Source organism: Chionomys nivalis, chromosome 7, assembly GCF_950005125.1.
Source record: "Chionomys nivalis chromosome 7, mChiNiv1.1, whole genome shotgun sequence".
Classification (NCBI taxonomy): Eukaryota; Metazoa; Chordata; class Mammalia; order Rodentia; family Cricetidae; genus Chionomys; species Chionomys nivalis.
Window position 1 is genome coordinate 67,866,329 of NC_080092.1, and position 18,800 is coordinate 67,885,128.

Below are 18,800 nucleotides of genomic sequence, written 5' to 3' on the forward strand. Positions count from 1 at the left end.
CAGGTGGGATCTCTGTCACTGGTAGTTCTCTGATGTCACCCAGGAACCTAGTAGCCTTACATCTGTAAGCTTCATTGGGAGTGTGAGACAGTGTCTCTCATTCTCTGATATCTGAACATCTGAGGGGGTCTGTTTGCAAGCTTGGAGACAGGCTCTTAGTAGCATATCTTTTCCTGTAGCCACAGAAATTTCAGAATCAACTATGAGGATGGAGATGGAGAGGGCTGCTGATGGGGTGTAGCTGGGGCATTGTTCCATCTGGAATTATACGTCTACATAGAAGAATAGGTATAGCTGAGTTGATGATGTGTTTGACTTCTAGGTTTTTCTTTTTCATTTTTTTAGATTGTGACTGTAAGAAGTATAGAAAGAAGCTGAGAAAAGTAGAAAAGTATTTAAAACAAGACAAAACACAAGGCAGAGCAACCTCTAAACTTTAGAATTAAGATATAATTCAGTGAAGTGATTGTGACCCAAACTCTTAACTTGAAGCTTTAAAGTTTGAATAAGGTTAAGATAGTTGGACCTGTGTTTTCTGTGGTAGAATTTAATGCATGCTCTAAATTTTTTATTTCATCTATTTGTGTAGGTATGTATTGTGTACATGAGTATGTATGTGTCGTGGTGTATGTGTAGAGGTTAGAGGACAATTTGCAAGCCTCCGTTCTCTCCTTCCACCATGTAGTAGAATCCTAGGTTTAGGCCTCAGATTATTCGGCTTGGCAACAAGTGCCTTTATCCACTAAGTCAGAGATTCCCAACCTGTGGGTTGTAACCCCTTTGGAGGTTGTGTGTCAGATACTCTACACATTAGATATTTACGTTAAAATTTATAACAGCAGCAGAATTACAGTTACAAAGTAGCAATGAAATGATTTTATGGTCCGGGGTCACCACACATGAGAAACTCTATTAAAGGATCACAGCATTAGGAAGGTTGAGAGCCACTGATCCCAGCAGTCTCTCTAGTCTTGATGCATGTTCTTTGCTGATACAACGAAGCACCTTACCACATTTGACACTTTAAATTGGTGGGAAAGAATGAGGTCATGAATGTTAAAATTTATATGAACATGGTTTTTCACTTGTTTTCTTTTGAAGCATCATATTCTCGAAAAGATAAAGATCAAAGGAAGCAGCAGGCGATGTGGCGAGTGCCCTCTGACTTAAAGATGCTCAAAAGACTCAAAACTCAAATGGCTGAAGTTCGGTGTATGAAGACCGATGTGAAAACAACACTATCTGATATAAAAGGCGCTGGGATTGCTTCTGGAGACATACAGGCAAACCTGCTTTGTGCTGACCAGGCAGCTCTGGCTACCTGTGGACTGGAAAACTCTGGTAGACTACAGGATTTGGGAATGGAGCTCCTAGCAAAGTCATCAGTTGCTGGCTGTTACATACGGAACCGTAAGTGAAGACGTCGTTTCTCCCATGAACTTTATGAAATCATTTGACTCATTGTTTTCACTTAATAATCTATCAATGTCTCTGTTCTAGCAAGTTAAATTAATTTTTTTTTAATGTATATGGATATTTTGCTGGCAGGTGTGTATGTCTGATGCCCACAGAGGCCAGAAAGAGTGCATTGAATCCCCTGGATCTGGATTTATAGATTGTTGTGAGTGACTGCATGGGTGTTAGGACTTGCACCTAGGTCCTCTGCAAAAGTAGTAAGTGCTCTTAACCACAGAGTCATCTCTTCTACCCTTATGAGTTAAAATAGCCTTTGTTTCTCTCTATCCAAAATTGTTTAACGTTTTAAAAAGAATTTGTGTATATGTATATGTGCATATGTGTGTGTGTGAGAGAGAGAGAGAGAGAGGGAAGGAGAGAAGGGGAGAATGTACAACATGTTACACTGAGAGAGAGAGAGAGAGAGAGAGAGAGAGAGAGAGAGGGAGGGAGGGAGGGAGGGAAGGGGGGAGGGAAGGAGGGAGGGAGGGAAAAAGGGAGAAAGAGGGATAGGGAGGGAGGGGGAGGGAGGGAGAGGGAGCATGTACAAGGCGCACTGCACACTTCGGGAGGTCAGAGGACAGCTTTGTAGAGTCAGTTCTTTTAACACGTGGGTCCCAGGAATGGAACTCAGGTCATCAGGCTTTAAAATGGTGAGTGCCTCTACCAGCTGAGCTACTTGCCAGTCTAATTCTAATATTTTCTTTCATATAATAGAACAGGACTTTCTTTGAACCATCAGCTCCCAAATAATGACATGGAGACTTATTATTAATTATGAAAGTTTTTCCCAACTAGCTCTGAAAATTTACGTTAACCCATTTATATTATTCTGCGTTCTGCCACGTGACTTGTTCCCTCTCCTCAGTATTTCTTCAATATCTAGCTGGATTCTACTTCTTCTTCCCAGAGTTTCTCTCTCCCTGGAAATCCCACCTATCCTCTCCTGCCTAGTTATTGGCCGTTCAGCTAATTTTTAAAAATTTTTTTAAATGATTTTTATTGAGCTCTACCTTTTTCTCTGTTCCCTTCCTCCCTCTGCCCTCCTCCTTCAACCCTCTCCTAAGGTCCCCATATTCTCTATTTACTCAGAACATCTTATCTTTTTCTACTTCCCATGTAGATTAGATCCACGTCTCTTAGAGTCCTCATTGTTGCCTAGGTTCTCTGGGATTGTGATTTGTAAGCTGGGTTTTTTGTTTTGTTTTGTTTTTGTTTTTTTGCTTTATGTTTAAAAACCATCTATGAGTCAGTACATATGATAATTGTCTTTCTGGGTCTGGGTTACCTCATTCAGAATGATGTTTTCTAGCTCCATCCATTTTCCTGCAAAATTCAAGATGTTGTTATTTTTTTCTGCTGTGTGGTAGTCCATTGTGTAAATGTACCACATTTTTCTTATCTATTATTCTTCAGTCGAGTGGCAATTAGGTTTTTCCAGGTTCTGGTTATGACAAACAATGCTTCTATGGACATAGTTGAACACATGTCCTTGTGGCACGATTGAGCATCCTTTGGATATATACCTAAAAGTGGTATTACTGGGTCTTGAGAAAGGCCACGCTGACATCCAAAGGGGTTGTACCAGCTTGTATTCCCACCAGCAATGCAAGAGTGTTTCCTTTTCCCCACAACCTCTCCAGCATAAGTTGTCATCAGTGTTTTTGGTTTTGGCCATTCTTACAGGTGTAAGATGGAATCTCAGAGTTGTTTTGATTTGCATGACTAAGGATATTGAGCATTTCCTTAAGTGTCTTTCAGCCATTTTAGATTCCTCTGTTGAGAGTTCTCTGTTTAGGTCTGTAGTCCATTTTTTTTTATTGGATTGTGTGATCTTTTGGTGTCCAATTTCTTGAGTTCTTTGTATATTTTGGAGATCAGACCTCTGTCTGATGTGGGGTTGTTGAATATCTTTTCCTATTCTGTAGGCTGTCATTTTGTCTTGTTAACCTTTGCTTTACAGAAGCTTTTCAGTCAGGAGGTCCTATTTATTAATTGTTTCTCTCAGTGTCTGTGCTACTGGGGTTATATTTAGGAAGTGGTCTCCTGTGCCAATGCGTTTAAGTGTACCTCCCACTTTTCTCTTCTATAAGGTTCAGTGTGGCTGGCTTTATGTTGAGGTCTTTGATCCACTGGACTTGAGTTTTGTGCATGATGATAGATATGGATCTATTTTCATTCTTCTACATGTTGATATCCAGTTATGCCAGCACCATTTGTTAAATATGCTTTCTTTTTTCCATTTGATATTATTTTGCTTCTTCGTCAAAAATTAGGTGTTCAAAGGTATGTGGATTAATATCCGAGTCTTTCGATTCAATTCTATTGGTCCTCCTGTCTGTATTTATGCCAGCATCAGGCTGTTTTCAGTTCATTACTGTAGCTCTGTAGTAGAGTTTGGGGGTTATGATGCCTCCAGAAGTTATTTTATTGCATAGGATTGTTCTGGCTATCCTGGGTTTTTTGCTTTTCCAAATGAAGTTGAGTACCATTCTTTCGAGGTCTGAAAAATTTTGCTGGGATTTTGATGGGCATTGCTTTGAATCTGTAGATTGCTTTTGGTAATATTGCCATTTTTACTATGTTAATTCTACCTACTCAAGAGCATGGGAGATCTTTCTACTTTCTGGTGTCTTCTTCAATTTCTTTCTTCAAAGATTTTAAATTCTTTTCATACAAGTCTTCCACTTGTTTGTTTAGAGTTACTCCGAGATATTTTATGCTATTTGTGGCTATTGTGAAGGGTGTTGTTTCTCTGATTTCTTTCCCAGCACTTTTATCATCTGTGTACAGGAGGGCTACTGATCTTTTTTTTTTTTTTTTTTCCAGTTAATCTTGTATCCTGCTACATTACTGAAAATGTTTATAAGTTGTAGAAGTTCCTTGGTAGAATCTTTGGGGTTGCTTATATAAACTATCATATCATCAGTAAACAGTGAGAGTTTGTCTTCTTTTCTGATTTTATCCCCTTGATCTCCTTTTGTTGTCTTATTGCTCTAGCTAGGACCTCAAGAACTATATTGAATAGATATGGAGAGAGTGGACAACCTTGTCTTGTTCCTGATTTCAGTGGGATCTCTGTGACTTTCTCTTCATTTAGTTTGATGTTGGCTGTTGACTTGCTGTATATTGTCTTTATTATGTTTAGGTATGTTCCTTGTATCCCTGCTCTCTCCAAGACCTTTATCATGAAGGGATGTTGTATTTTGTCTAAAGCTATTTTTTGCATCTAATGAGATGATCATGTGGTTTTTATTTTTGAGTTTGTTTATATGGTGTATTATGTTGACAGGTTTTCGTATGTTGAACCATCCCTACATCTCTGGGGTAAAGCCAACTTGATCATGGTGGATAATGGTTCTGATGTGTTCTTGGATTCGATTTGCCAGTATTTTATTTAGTATTTTTGTATCGATGTTCATGAGTGAGATTGGTCTGTAAGTCTCTTTCTTAGTATTGTCTTTCTGTGGTTTGGGTATCAGGGTAATTGTAGCCTCATAAAAAAGAGTTTGGCAATGTTCCTTCTGTTTCTATTGTGTAGAATAATTTGAGCAGTATTGGTATTCGTTCTTCTTTGAAAGTCTTGTAGAATTCAGAGCTGAAATCATCTGAAATCATCTGGTCCTGGGCTTTTTTTGGTTGGGAGACTTTTGATGACTGTTTCTATTTCTTCAGCAGTTATAGGTCTGTTTAATTTGCTTATCTGCCTTGATTTAATTTTGGTAAGTGATATTTATCCTGAAAGTTGTCCATTTCCTTTAAGTTTTCCAATTTTGTGGAGTACAGATTTTCGAAATATGACCTGATGATTCTGTTTTTCCTCCGTGTCTGTTGTTATGTCCCCCTTTTCATTTCTGATTTTGTTGATTTGGATATTCTTTCTCTGCCTTTTGGTTAGTTTGGATAAAGGTTTGTCTATTTTGTTGATTTTTCTCAAAGAACCAGCTCTTTGTCTCATTGATTCTTTGTATTGTTTTCTTTGTTTCTATTTTGTTTATTTCAGCTCTCAATTTGATTATTTCCGGCTGTCTAGTTCTCTTTTGTGAATTTGCTTCTGTTTGTTCTAAAGTTTTCAAATGTTCTGTTAATTCACTATTATGGGATTTTTCCAGTTTCTTTATGTAGGTATTTAGTGCTATGAATACCCCTTTCATTGTGTCCCATAAATTTGGGTATGTTTTGTGGTCATTTTCATTGAATTTTAGGAAGTTTTTAATTTCTCCCTTTATTTCCTTCTTGACTCATTGATGATTCAGGTGAGCATTGTTTTAATTTCCACATGTTTCTGGGCTTTCTGTTATTAGTATTGCTGTTGAATTCTAGTTTTAAACCATTGTGATTTGATAAGATACCTGGGGTTATTCCAGTTTTTTTGTATTTGTTGAGGTTTGTTTTGTTACCGAGTATGTGGTCGATTTTTAGAATGTTCCATGAGGTGCTGGGAAGAAGGTATATTCTTTTATGTTTGGATGGAATATTCTCTGTGTCTGTTAAGTCCATTTGAGTCATAACATCTGTTCTCTTATTTCTCTGTTCATTTTTCGTCTGACTGAGCTGTTCAGTGGTGAGAGTGGACTGTTGAAGTCTCCCACTATTAGTATGTGGGGTTTAATGTATGATTTAAGCTTTAGAAGTGTTTCTTTTACATGAGGGTGCCCTTGTATTTGGGGCATAGATGTTCAGTATTGAGATTTCCTCTTGATGGATTTTTCCTGTAACTAATATGAAATGTCCTTCCTTGTCTCATTTGATTGAGTTTAATTTGAAGTCTATTTTGTTAGATATTAGGATAGCTATACCAGCTTGTTTCTTAGGTCCATTTGATTGGAATATTTTTTCCCAACCTTTTACTCTGAGACGATGTCTGTCTTTGAGGTTGAGATGCATTTCTCGTATGCAGAAGAGGGAGGGATTCTGTTTTCGTATCCAATCTGTTAGCCTGTGTCTTTTTATAGGTGAGTTGAGTCAATTTATATTAAGGAATATTAATGACCAGTAATTGCTATCTCCTGTTAATTTAGTTTTCATTGTTGGTAATGTTAATTTGTGCATTTTTCCTTCTTTGAGGTTTGCTACTATAAGACCATCAATTATCTGTGTTTTTGTTGATGTAGCCAACTTCTTTGGGTTGGAATTTTCCTTCTGGTATTTTGTGTAGGGCTGGGCTTGTGGCTAGGTATTGGTTAAATCTGGTTTTGTCATGGAATATCTTGTTTTGTCCTTCTATGGTGATTGAAAGTTTTGCCAGGTAGAGTAGTCTGGTTTGGCATCTGTGGTCTGTTAATGTCTGCATAACACTTAACCACAACCTTCTGGCTTTCATTGTCTCCAATGAAAAGTCAGGTATAATTCTGATAGGTCTTCCTTTACATGTTACTTGGCCCTTTTCCTTTGCAGCTCTTAATATTCTTTTTTTATTCTGTATGTTTAGTGTCTTGATTATTATGTGGCAAGGGAATTTTTTTTTTTTGATCCAGTCTTTTTGTTCTGTAAGCTTCTTATATCTTCATAGGCATATCTTTCTTTAGGTTGGGAAAGTTTTCTTCTATGATTTTCTTAAATATATTTTCTGTGCTTTTGAGTTGAACTTCTCTTTCTTCTATACCTATTATTCTTTTTTTTAAAAAATATTTATTTATTATGTATACCAGACCTCTTTTACAGATGGTTGTGAACCACCATGTGGTTGCTGGGAATTGAACTCAGAACCTTTGGAAGAGCAGGCAATGCTCTTAACCACTGAGCCATCTCTCCAGCCCTATACCTATTATTCTTATGTTTGGCCTTTTCTTTTCTTTTTTTGCTTTTTCAAGACAGGGTTTCTCTATGGTTTTGGAGCCTGTCCTGGAATTAGCTCTTGTAGACCAGGCTGGTCTCGAACTCACAGAGATCCGCCTGCCTCTGCCTCCCAAGTGCTGGGATTAAAGGCGTGTGCCACCACCGCCCGGCATGTTTGGCCTTTTCATGGTGTCCTATATTTCCTGGATATTAGGGTTGAGCTTTCTTTAGATTCAATGTTTTCTTTGACTGATGAGTTTATTTCCTCTGTTGTATCTTCAGTGCTTGAGATTCTTTCTTCCATCTGTTGTATTCTGCTGTTCACGCTTGCAGTTGTGGTTACTGATTATTTTCTCATGATTTCTCTTTATGTAATTCCTTGTGCTTGTGTTTTTTTTTTTATTGTCTCTATTTCAGTTTTCAAGTCTTGAATAGGTTCTTTCATATGTTTGATTGCTTTTTCTTGGTTTTCTTTAAGGGATTTGCTGCTATCCTCCAATTTTTTGTTTGTCTTTTCCTCCATTTCTTTGAGGGAATTTCCCATTTCCTCTTTAAGAGTTTCTAACATTCTCCTGAAGTCATTTTTTAGGTCATTTTCTTCTGCTTCAACTATATTTGGTTGTTCAAGTCTTGTTGTTGTGGGGTCTTTAGGTTTTACTGGTGTCATGTTGCTCTTTGTGGTGTTGCGTGTGTTCTTACCTTTTCTACTCATATTTTCCTCTAATAGGTGTCATTGGGACTGTCCGTGACTCTGGTGATTTATCTTCTAGACACCAGTGAATCCAAGGCTCAGATGCTTGTTCCTCGTGGTACTGTCAGTGCCACGGTTCTAGTTATAAAGTTGGTCACTCCACATTCCTGGAGGTTGCTCAGCACTCCCGGGCTTTGCTCCACTCCCTTGGAGTTTGCTGTCTCATTCCTGCTCTAGCCTAGGTTGTCAGCTCATACCTGTATCTTTTTCTTAATTTTTTTGTTTTGTTTTGTTTTTTTGTTTTTTGAGACAAGATTTCTCGGCTGGCCTCGAACTCGCAGAGATCTGCCTGCTTCTGCCTCCCGAGTGCTGGGATTAAAGGCATGTGCCACCACTGCTGGGCTTCAGGCCTTTTTCTGTAAAATGTCCCTGGTCTGCATCCATTCCTGCAGAGGTCGCTGACTTCTGGTTGGTCCTGTAAAGCACTCTGACTCCGATCTACTCCCTGGGATTTCCCAGGCTTTGGTGTACTCAGACCTGCAGAGGACCTGGCTCAGGCTTACTACCTCAAAGATCCCAGACTCACACTCAGACCCCGCAGAGGTTTCTGGTTCCTGCCTATTCCCTTTTACATTCCAGACCAATCCAGACTCACAGAGGTCCTGCTCAGGCCTACTCCCTCTGAGGTCCCAGACTCAAGCCTGGACCTGCAGAGATCTGTGGTTCCTGCCTACTCCCTCAGAGGTCCCAGATTCATGCCCAGACCCACAGAGGTCCTGGCTTAGGTCTACTCCCTTGTAGGTCCCAGATTCACATCCTGACCCGCAGTGGGCTCTGGCTCTGGCTCACTCACTCAGCGGTTACTCCCCTGTAACTGTTCCTGTGGAGTTGGCTGTCTTAGGTCTGCCCTGGCCCAGGTTGCTGGCTCAGTCGTGGTCCACAAATGTCCCTGGACTGGATCTGCTCTCACTCCCGCTCCCATGGAGCTTGCTTTCTGAGGCCCACTCTGGCCTAGGTAGCTGGTTCAGTCTTGTTCCCGTGGAGCTCACCGTCTCAGGTTTGCTCTGGCCCAGGTCGCTGGTGGTCGGCTGTTCAACTCTTTAATAAACCAATTAGAAGGTGCCTTGGCTAAGACACATCTTCACAGTAAACAGAAAGATTATTCAGCAACACAGAACTAAGGGGTTTTGACTGCTCAGTCTATGTTTGGCACTAAATGACACTTCACTGGCCTTGTGGATCCTGAGTTGTAGTGTTAAGAATCAGACAGTACTTCTGTGTATAAATGAATGAAGATAGTTTTAATGCATGCTTACTACTGTGAAGCAGGAGTAGAAGAACAGCTTAGTTCTTGGGCAGTAGTTAGAGAAAGTCTCTGTAAAGAACATATTTGACGAGACCAGCCTGGTCTACAAGAGCTAGTTCCAGGACAGGCTCCAAAACCACAGAGAAACCCTGTCTCGAAAAAACAAAACAAAACAAAACAAAACAAAACAAAAAGAACATATTTGAGCTGAGCCCTTCAGCTGCCTTGGGGAAGCAGTGTTCTGTATAAACAGGACAGAAGTGAAAATTCACTGGTACAAGATTCTCTTTGAAGGGTTGAAGGGAGACTAGCATGAGTGGGAATGATGAATATGGCAGACCGACTAAGAGATGAAGTCAGAGATGACAGGGTTTAACTTGGAATCTGATAGAACTTCAGTAAGGAGTTTGAGCTGTTTATTCAGGAAGCTGCATTGTCGAGGAAGACGTGATAACACTTGAGAGCAGAAGCTCCAGGTTTAATACCAACCATTAGCGTGTCTTGTGTGTAGGTCGTGATGTAATCTGGAGCTAAAGCCATGGCAGGTAGACTTGCTTTCAGTCTGGCAGTCCTTTTCACCGAGTGTCCCATCCTAAGTCTGTAACCAGCCCTGTTCTAGATGCAGAATCTAGTCTGTTTTCGGCCAATAGGATTCAGGTCTGTCACAATTATAGTTATAAAAGCCTGGGTAGTTGAGAGAAAGACGGGAACTGAGAATATTTCTTTTGGCCTAAGCAACTTAGTGATTAGTGCTGTCCTTCACTGAGCAGCAGTTCAAAGCCAAGTGTGCTGTGTGTGTGGGTGACCCTAATCCTAGCATGCAGGAAGAGGGAGCAGGAGGTCCTGAGATTAAGGCTAGTTTGAGGTATGTCTGACACAAAAATTTGTGTCAGAGCGGGTAAGGTGAGAGTCAGGGATTCTGTTTGAATATGCTGTTTGGGCACCTGCAGGTGTGGTTGTGTAGAACTGTAGGCAGGCATTATACTCAAGTCAAGCTGGCGAGAGGTAACAGCTGGATGTAAACATGTAAAGCTGTTTAAATCTAGGCAGAGTAGGGTCAATGGGTGGGGAATCTTATTTATTAATTTATTTATGAGGCAGGCAGGGTCTCTTTACACCCTGCCTGAAATTTGATTTCCAAGCCTGGAAATCGCAAATCACTTGCCTTCAGCTCACAGATGCTCACAGTGTTAGGACTAAAGGCATGCCTTACTCCCAACAATATTGTTAATTTTTTTGTTTTTTGTTTTGTTTCAGTTTTTGTTTTTTAAGACAGGGTTTCTGTGTATATCTCTTGCTGTCCTGAAACTCACGCTATAGGCTGACATTGAACTCAAGAGATTTTCCTGCCTCTGCTGGGATTAAAGGCGTGCACCACCATTCCCAGCAGTGGTGGTGATTTTAATGGGGAAGAGAAGTCTTGGCACTGAGGCAATAATCAGACATTTAGAGGTCTGGAGAAGAAAAAGGATGCAGAAGCTGACAACTGGAACTTAAAAGAACCATTAAAACAAGTGAAAAACTATCTAGTATAGTTCCAAAATCTAAGCAAACTGGAGAGATGACTTAGTGGTTAAGAACATTGAGTGTTCTTCCAGAGGACCGGGGTTCAATTCCCAGCACCCACATTGCAGCTCACAATTGTCTGTAACTCCAGTTCCAGGGGATCTGACATCTTCATTCAGACATACATGCAAACAAAACACCAATCAGTGTTCATAAAATAAAAATAAATTACTTAAAAAATTTAAAGCGAACATTCTAAAAAGCAGTATTACTACCTCTGCTTTATACTTTTGAGAAATATCAACATAAAGTTTGAGTGGAAGATCACACCAGTTAGATCGGACTTGAGAAAAGAAAGCTTTCTTTAACAAGTTACATGTGAACTGAGGAGCATCTGATGGGCTGGGTGGATTGAGAGAGTTTGGTGTTGGTCACTGCCTATGTTTGTTCATTTCTCAAATCATGTATGCTAGAAAAAAGTCTTTCAAATTATGGTAAAGAGTGGATAATGTAAAATTTGACATTTTAACCTTTAGTTGGAGAATCACATGTGTTAAAATTTTGGGTAAAGTGTATATTGTACAAAATTTCCCATTTCGGTCTCACAGTTGAGGAGCATTGGGCACTTTGGCATTGCTGTCCGTGCCTCACCACCGTCCACCTCTAAGAACGCTCCTTACTCCACACTGAAGCTGCACCCATTTATAGGTACTCCCCATTCCTCCATTCCTCCGCCCCTGGAACCTGAGGATCGGGGCTTTGCTCTCTGCGTCTGTGAGTGACTCTGTTAGGTGTCACATATGATTGGAATTGTTGCAGCATTTGACATTTGGGGTTTTCTGTGATTGGCTTCTTTTTTCGTGTATGTTCAAGGTTCATCCATATGATAGCATCTTTCAGAGCTTCCTCTTTAATGGCAAAATCCTACTCTATTGTATATAGAGAGCACATGTTGTATATCCATCCATTCATCCTTTGGACACTTTCTTCTCTAAACATAGATATTTTTTCTTTTGAACCCCCTTTTAAACTCTGATTGGCATTGCTGGATTATCCTGTCCTTAGCTTTTGGGGCCAGGTGTGGAGCTTCTGTGATATTTTCTTTAGCTACACTTTTCAGCAGAGCACAGGTTCCAGTTCTCCACATGCTCACAGCACTTACCATTTTCTGTTGTTTTTTTTAAAACTAGCCTTCCCAATTAACGTAGAAATAGAATCCTGTTTTTCATTTATATTCAAGATAGACTTTCGTTGTGTAGCCCAGGCTGGCATAAAGCTCCTGATTAATCCTTCTGCCTCAGCTTACCCAGTTTAGGGATTTCAGTTATATACCATGATGTCAGTCCAAATGAGGTCTTGTATGTGTGTGTTTTTCCATTTCACATATACTTTCAAGGTTTGTACATGTTATGAGTTAATAATAATTTGTTCTTTTTGCTGGTCAAGGATATTTTATTTTGTTATATAGTTCTACCACATACTGTTTATCCGCTAACAGTTGATAGCACGTTTGCGCTTCTTGACTATAATCACTGATGTAGCATAATGTACCGTGAACATGTATTATAAATTACCATGTAGACAATATTTTTTTATTTTGAGTGCACTTAGAAGTAGAGTTGATTTATCTCCAGCGACCATTTCCTGCTAGCAGCTTTCCCCCACTGCACATACGGTAACTAAAACATGTACTAGGAGCTTTGCCGTGGGCCCCTACTGCCACGAAACCTTAGGATAGAGTCATTCCACTTAATGTAGACTAGGGTTTGTCCCCAGGCTCCTTACTCCCTGAAGTCATCTCCCCAGGGATGTCACCATTGTATGCTCCAGCCATCCCAACCCTGTTCCTACTTTGGCTCCCTCCTGGCAGATCTACAATCCTGGAGGAAAGAGAACCATGCCTCTTCCTGTTGCCGTTGAGTTGTCTTGGCATCCTTGTTAACATCGAAGTCTAAATTGTTTCTGGATTCTCAGTTTTGATAGATATCTGTCCATATGCTGGTACCACCCAGTTGTTTTGGCCTTATTTTTTTTTTTTTTTTTTTTGTGAAATCTTTTTCTGGCGGCGGTGGGGGAGGGGCACAGCAATATTGAATGTGGAAATCGTACATTCTAGTTCTAACTGCACCATGTTCCTGCGGTTCACCCCTCAACCACCCACCTCTGTTTGAGACTGGATCTCACTCTGTAAACCAGGCTGGCTTGGGGCTCACTGTGCAGCCCTACTCCTCTCAGCTCCCTTGCTCTGTGTTTCTTGTGTGTGAGGCAGCATTAGAGCTCCACGAAGCCCCAGAGCTGTCAGAGGAGCGCTGCCACGCCCACTTAGTCCTGACTCCCCAGCTGTGAATCCACTCGCGGTGGGCTGGAAGCCTAAGGCTCAGGAGTCGTCCCTGGCAGTGGGTCTGAGAGGGAGTCTTCCTTTCGGGGTTGCTTTTGCTGTTCTAGATCTCTTAGAGTTTCATAGAAATTTTGAGAACCTGTGTTATTATCATCATTATTATTATTTACATTACTTAGGGAAGAACCTTGTGTGGAGGTCAGAGGACGAGGAAGTAAAGGAGTTGATTCTCTCCTCCCACCTTATGGATTTCAAGGATTGAATTTAGGCTTGTCAGAGATGGCCAAGGTCCCTCATCAGCCTAGCCATCTTTCCAGACCCTAGATAAACAATAATTTAAAAGGCATTTTTACATAGATTGTGTTAAGTCTGTAGATTAATTTTAGAAGTGTGACTTTAGCAGTACTGTCTCCGTCTGAACACAAAGCTGTCATTCATGTCATAAATGTCATCATTTATTTTCTTTTTATAATGTGTGACAGTTTTTGATATGTGAATCTTTTTGAGTATTTCCAGGTACTTTGTCCTTTTTCATATTGTGAAAGAGATAGGGTTCTGTTTTATTTTGTAAACTTTGTTATAAAAAAACTTGCAAATGAAAACATCACAGGTCTTTAAAAAGGATATAAAGCTATTTTGTTGTTTTGTTTTGTTTTTCAAGACAGAGTTTCTCTGTGCCCTGGCTGTCCTGCGACTCGCTTTGTAGACCACACAGAGATCTGCCTGGTCTGCCTCTTGAGTCCTGGGATTAAAGATGTACGCAACCACTACCCATCCAATTTTTTGTTTGTTTGTTTTTGTTTTGTTGGTTAAGCTAATTTTTTTTTTTTTTTTTTTTTTTTTTTGGTTTTTCGAGACAGGGTTTCTCTGTGGCTTTGGAGTTAAGCTAATTTTTTTAAAGTTCTAATTCTGTCATAGATTTTTGGTTTTAGTGGTAGATAAGTGCATAAAATACTGTATAGTTCACTGAGTTGTATAGTCTTTGGTGTGTGTTGTTTTTGATAGGAATAGTTTTTTAAAGTTTATTTTGAGGGGCTGGAGGGGATAAGAGCACTTCCAGAAGTCTTGAGTTCAATTCCCAGCAATCACATGGTGTCTCACAACCATCTGTAATGAGATCTGATGCTCTCTGCAGTGATAATGCAGGCAGAGCACTGTATACATAATAAGTAAATTAATAAATAAAAAGTCTTTAAAAAAGTTTATTTTAAAATTTTGTGCTTTTTTTTAAAAAAATCATATTCTTTAGGACAAAGCCAGATGTGCTAACCCTGTTGTCAATAAATCTCCTGTGCTTTTCAGTTTTTTTTTTTTTTTTTTTTTTGAGACAGGGTTTCTCTGTGGTTTTGGAGCCTGTCCTGGAACTAGCTCTTGTAGACCAGGCTGGTCTCGAACTCACAGAGATCCGCCTGCCTCTGCCTCCCGAGTGCTGGGATTAAAGGCGTGCGCCACCACCGCCCGGCTTTTCAGTTTTTATATATATATAACTTATTTAAATTTATTTTATGTGCATTTGTTGTATGGTGTGGTGGGCTGCGTCCCGCCACCCGGCTAGCTTTACATCCGAAATAATTACATGGAAACTGTATTTTTTTAATCATTGCCTGGCCCATTAGTTCCAGCCTCTTATTGGCTAGCTCTTATATATTGATCTAACCCATTTCTAATATTTTGCGTAGCATCATGAGCTGGCTTACCAAGAAAGATCTTAACCTGCGTCTGTCTGTCTGGAGTGGGAGAATCATGGCGACTGACTGACTCGGCTTCTTTGTCTCAGCATTCTGTTCTGTTTATTCCACCTACCTAATTTTCTGTCCTATTAAAGGGCCAAGGCAGTTTCTTTATTTAACCAATGAAATCAACACAAAACAGAAGACTCTCCTCCATCATTTCCCCTTTTTCTGTTTAAACAAAAAAAAGGCTTTAATTTTAATATAATAAGATTACATATAACAAAACAGTTATCAAGCAAGAATTATAATTATAATATTTATATCTATTTTACCTTTATCATAATTAAGGAAAATTATAATTATCTATTTATTCTTTAGTTTTATCAAAGACTCCAGAAGGATATGATATTATCTAAGTAAATAAGAAATCCAAAACTCTAGAAATGACAGAGACATCTCGCTGCCTGTACAGTCATCCAAAGTTTTTTTGTACCATTGGGGCATCCGTCTTTGGCCTTCAGGCCCATAGTGTTCAGCAGACATTTCTATGAAGCAGGAAATTTCAAAGACAGTTTGGTCATTATCTGCTGTGTCCTGCAGAATGTCTCATAGACTCCTTCATGAATCAGGAACCCCAAAGAATCATCTCACCTTTAGGCAAGTTCAGCAGTCCTCTTTCTGCGGGTTCTCTGTGTCCAGTTTATGCAACAGTCCAGGCAAGAGCAGTTTCTTGCCCAAATGGCTATCAAACTCCCTAAGGATCCTCTTCGATGCCCATCTTCTTCTTGAAGTAGATTGGTGCTGCCAGGAGCAGACGTGTCTCATTGTCATGAAAAACCTAAGTTATTAAAACATTCAAAATGCCATATTTTGTAGTTTTTGAAAGATATGAAGAATGTCTATCTAATTGAAATATATCTCTATATATCTAGAAAATCTAACTAACATGACTACAAGCTTTATTATTATTGATGATTATCCATTAACAATCTATATACATTACATTTTTATATGAACTACATAATCATAATACCTTAATCAAGATCAAAAATACATATACATATAACAAAATTGACCTTAAATTTAAATCACTAAAGCAAAATCCATATCAATGTAAATTATTTTGGTGTCAAGGTGCCCTTTTCAGATCCCCAAAAACTGGAGTTATAGATAGTTGTGAGCTGCCATGTGGGTGTTAGGAATTGAACCCAGGTCCTCTGAAAGAGCAGTCTTAACCACAGAGCTGTCTCTCCAGCCCCTTTGGTTTGGTTTTTTGAGACGGGTCTCACATAACCCAGGCTGGCTCTGAATTCACAGTCTTCCTGCTTCTTGTCATCATTTTATTATTTATTATTTTGGTGATTTCTTGAGTTTGCCCGCACACCTGATTAGTCCTTGCTGTGGTGGTGGTGACGTTACTGTCCCATCCTGTGTCTCCTCCCTACCTCGCCCTCTCCTGGTTATTTTAGGCTCTACATTTTGTTATCATTACTGCTTTTGTCAGTTTTTGATTTGGTCACAAATATTTTGAAGTATTATACTTATGATCTGTTTCAGATTCAGCATTGATTACTTTTTGATCTAATCAAGCACAGTTTCCAATTGCTTAGATTAGAGCAGCGGTTCTCAACTTGTGGGCATTACTGCTTTAGGGGTTGCATAACAGATAGCCTGCATATTAGATATTTACAATACAATTCATAACAGTAGCAAAATTAAAGTTATAAAGTAGCAACAAAATAATTTTATTGTTGGGGGTCATCACAGCATGAGGAACTGTATTAAAGGGTTGCAGCGTTATGAAGGTTGAGAACCACTGCATTAAAGGGTTATATTTTTGTTTACACTTCATTGTCTTATACAACTTTTTTCAAAATGAGGTCATAGTTAATCTTATTAAGATTCTGTTTGACAAGAAACAAAATAGAAATATTTTTGTCACAGAATGCTAAGTAAACTGTCAGGACCACAGAGTGCCCTATTGTTTTGGACATTGTAGACCAAAAACCATCCACATGTGATGAGGATTAGACATTTGTCTGACTATATAGTGAGTTATGTGATATTTTATCATATTCAGAAATGCTTCTAAATGTTTTTGTAGCCACAAATAAGAAGAATTCACCCAAGTCAGCACGGGCCATAGCAGGCAGTCTATCACTCCGAAGAGCTATGGACTCTGGAGAAAGTAGCCGTTCAAAGGGAGACTGCCAGGCTTTGTCTGAAGGTAAATATGGGATCCGTAATATAATTTTGCTGGGCACATGCTTGGAAATTGTAGCTTTATCCTTGAAAGGCACCAAAGATGCTAAATTATAGCTGAACTTCTGATTTTGTGGGACCTTTTATTTGTTTCCTTTTCGAGTTTATTTTTTTCTTTTGTCTTATTTTTATGTTTTAACTCATGATTTTCCTTTCTTAGCCACCCTAGTTCTGGAATTGCTGACTTGGCCCCTGGGCTCTAGTATTTGAAGTTTCTTGATCTCAAATCAGAACAGTGTTTAACTATGTATTTTGCACTTGTTAATATTTAAGTAACTAGTCAAAAAGATTGGGATAGCTTTTTCATTTTTTGAAGTTTTAACCTAGTTTAAAATGTACATATAGTAGGCTGGAAATATAAATGGCTTATGGTTTAGAGCACTTTTTTGTTCATGCAGAGGTCCTGGATTTGATTACCAACACCCACATGGTGACTCACAACTACCTATAACTCTACTTCCAGGGGATCTGATGCCCTCTTCTGGCCTCCATTAACACAGGTACACATTCATACATGCAGGCAAAACTACACTTATATTAAAAAAAAATTTTTAATTTCTTTTTCATGCACACTGGTTTACCTGTATGAGGGTGTTGAATCCTTTACAACAGGAGTTACAGACAGTTGCGAACTGCCATATGGGTGCTGAGAACTGAACCTGGGTCCTCTGGAAGAGCAGCCAGTGCTCCTAACTACTGAGCCATCTCTCCAGTCCCACATTTAAAATTTTCAAAATTAAGAAAATTATGCACATAAAGTAATTGTCTACATCAAGAGGCTTTCATGTTCACTGTCTTCTCCTTTCCCAAAGGCTCCCCGGGAAGCTCTCAGTCTGGGAGCAGACACAACTCTCCCCGAGCCCTGACACATGGCATCATTGGGGATCTTCTGCCCAAAAGTGAAGACCGACAATGCAAAGCTTTGGATTCTGATGCTGTGGTGGTTGCAGTTTTCAATGGCTTACCTACTGTTGAGAAAAGAAGGAAAATGGTCGCCTTGGGGTAAATAATACTCTTTCATTGTTTAGAACTTCAAGTCTATAATGAACAAAATTATTTCTATTTTGCTAGTGTTTGAGGTATGCAGGAAGTTTATTTATTGCATTAAAATGTCATCCTTTTTAAAAATTATGTCGTTCTGTCACTCTCTTCTTTCTACCTTCCTCGAACCCCTGCAGAATGACAGCAGTCCTCCTGCCTCAGCTTCATGAGTACGGTTTTACGGAAGTGAGCCACCACACCTAGCTTAGGGCTCTTTTTTGCTTACAACAGGCTAACCTGAGCAAACATTGCCTTGGAGATGTATGTATATTTCAGCTTTACATGATGCCTTGCGTTTTAATCTGTCATGCATTCTTCAAGAGGCCATGTGTCATTTTAAAAAAAGTGTCACTTATTTGTGTGCAGTAAAGTATTTCCAGTAATTGTATTGATGATTACTGTTATTTTTGTTTGTTTGATTTGAGACTGGGTCTCATATAACCCAGGATAGCTTTCAGCTCTTGATCCTTTTGCCTTAGCCTCCTGAGTGCTGCGATTACAGGCATGAGCCACATGCCTGGCCTAATTAACTGTTTTAAAAGCACTGCTTTTATCTCACTCTTTTTCTATGTTTTGAAATCATCCTCTAAAATGCTAGTTAGAATTTCCAGATATGATAAATGGTGATCAACATCTTTATCTTTATTCAGAGCCCATCATGTCAAATATTGAGTATATAAAGAATGTGTTGACTGTGGATGTGTTAGCTGAGCCCTCAGTGTTCATCTGCTGTCACAGAAACATTAAATA

The 18,800-nt window shown here is 39.3% G+C and overlaps 1 protein-coding gene across 1 annotated transcript in view; it reads left to right on the forward strand.

Annotated features, from left to right (window-relative positions):
- Trim37 (tripartite motif containing 37) overlaps positions 1-18,800 on the forward strand; it is a 103,458-nt gene that overhangs the window by 66,021 nt on the left and 18,637 nt on the right. Inside the window, 3 exon segments of the mRNA XM_057775894.1 lie at positions 1,102-1,410; positions 16,852-16,974; positions 17,822-18,011. Coding sequence (XP_057631877.1) covers positions 1,102-1,410; positions 16,852-16,974; positions 17,822-18,011 — 622 coding nt within the window.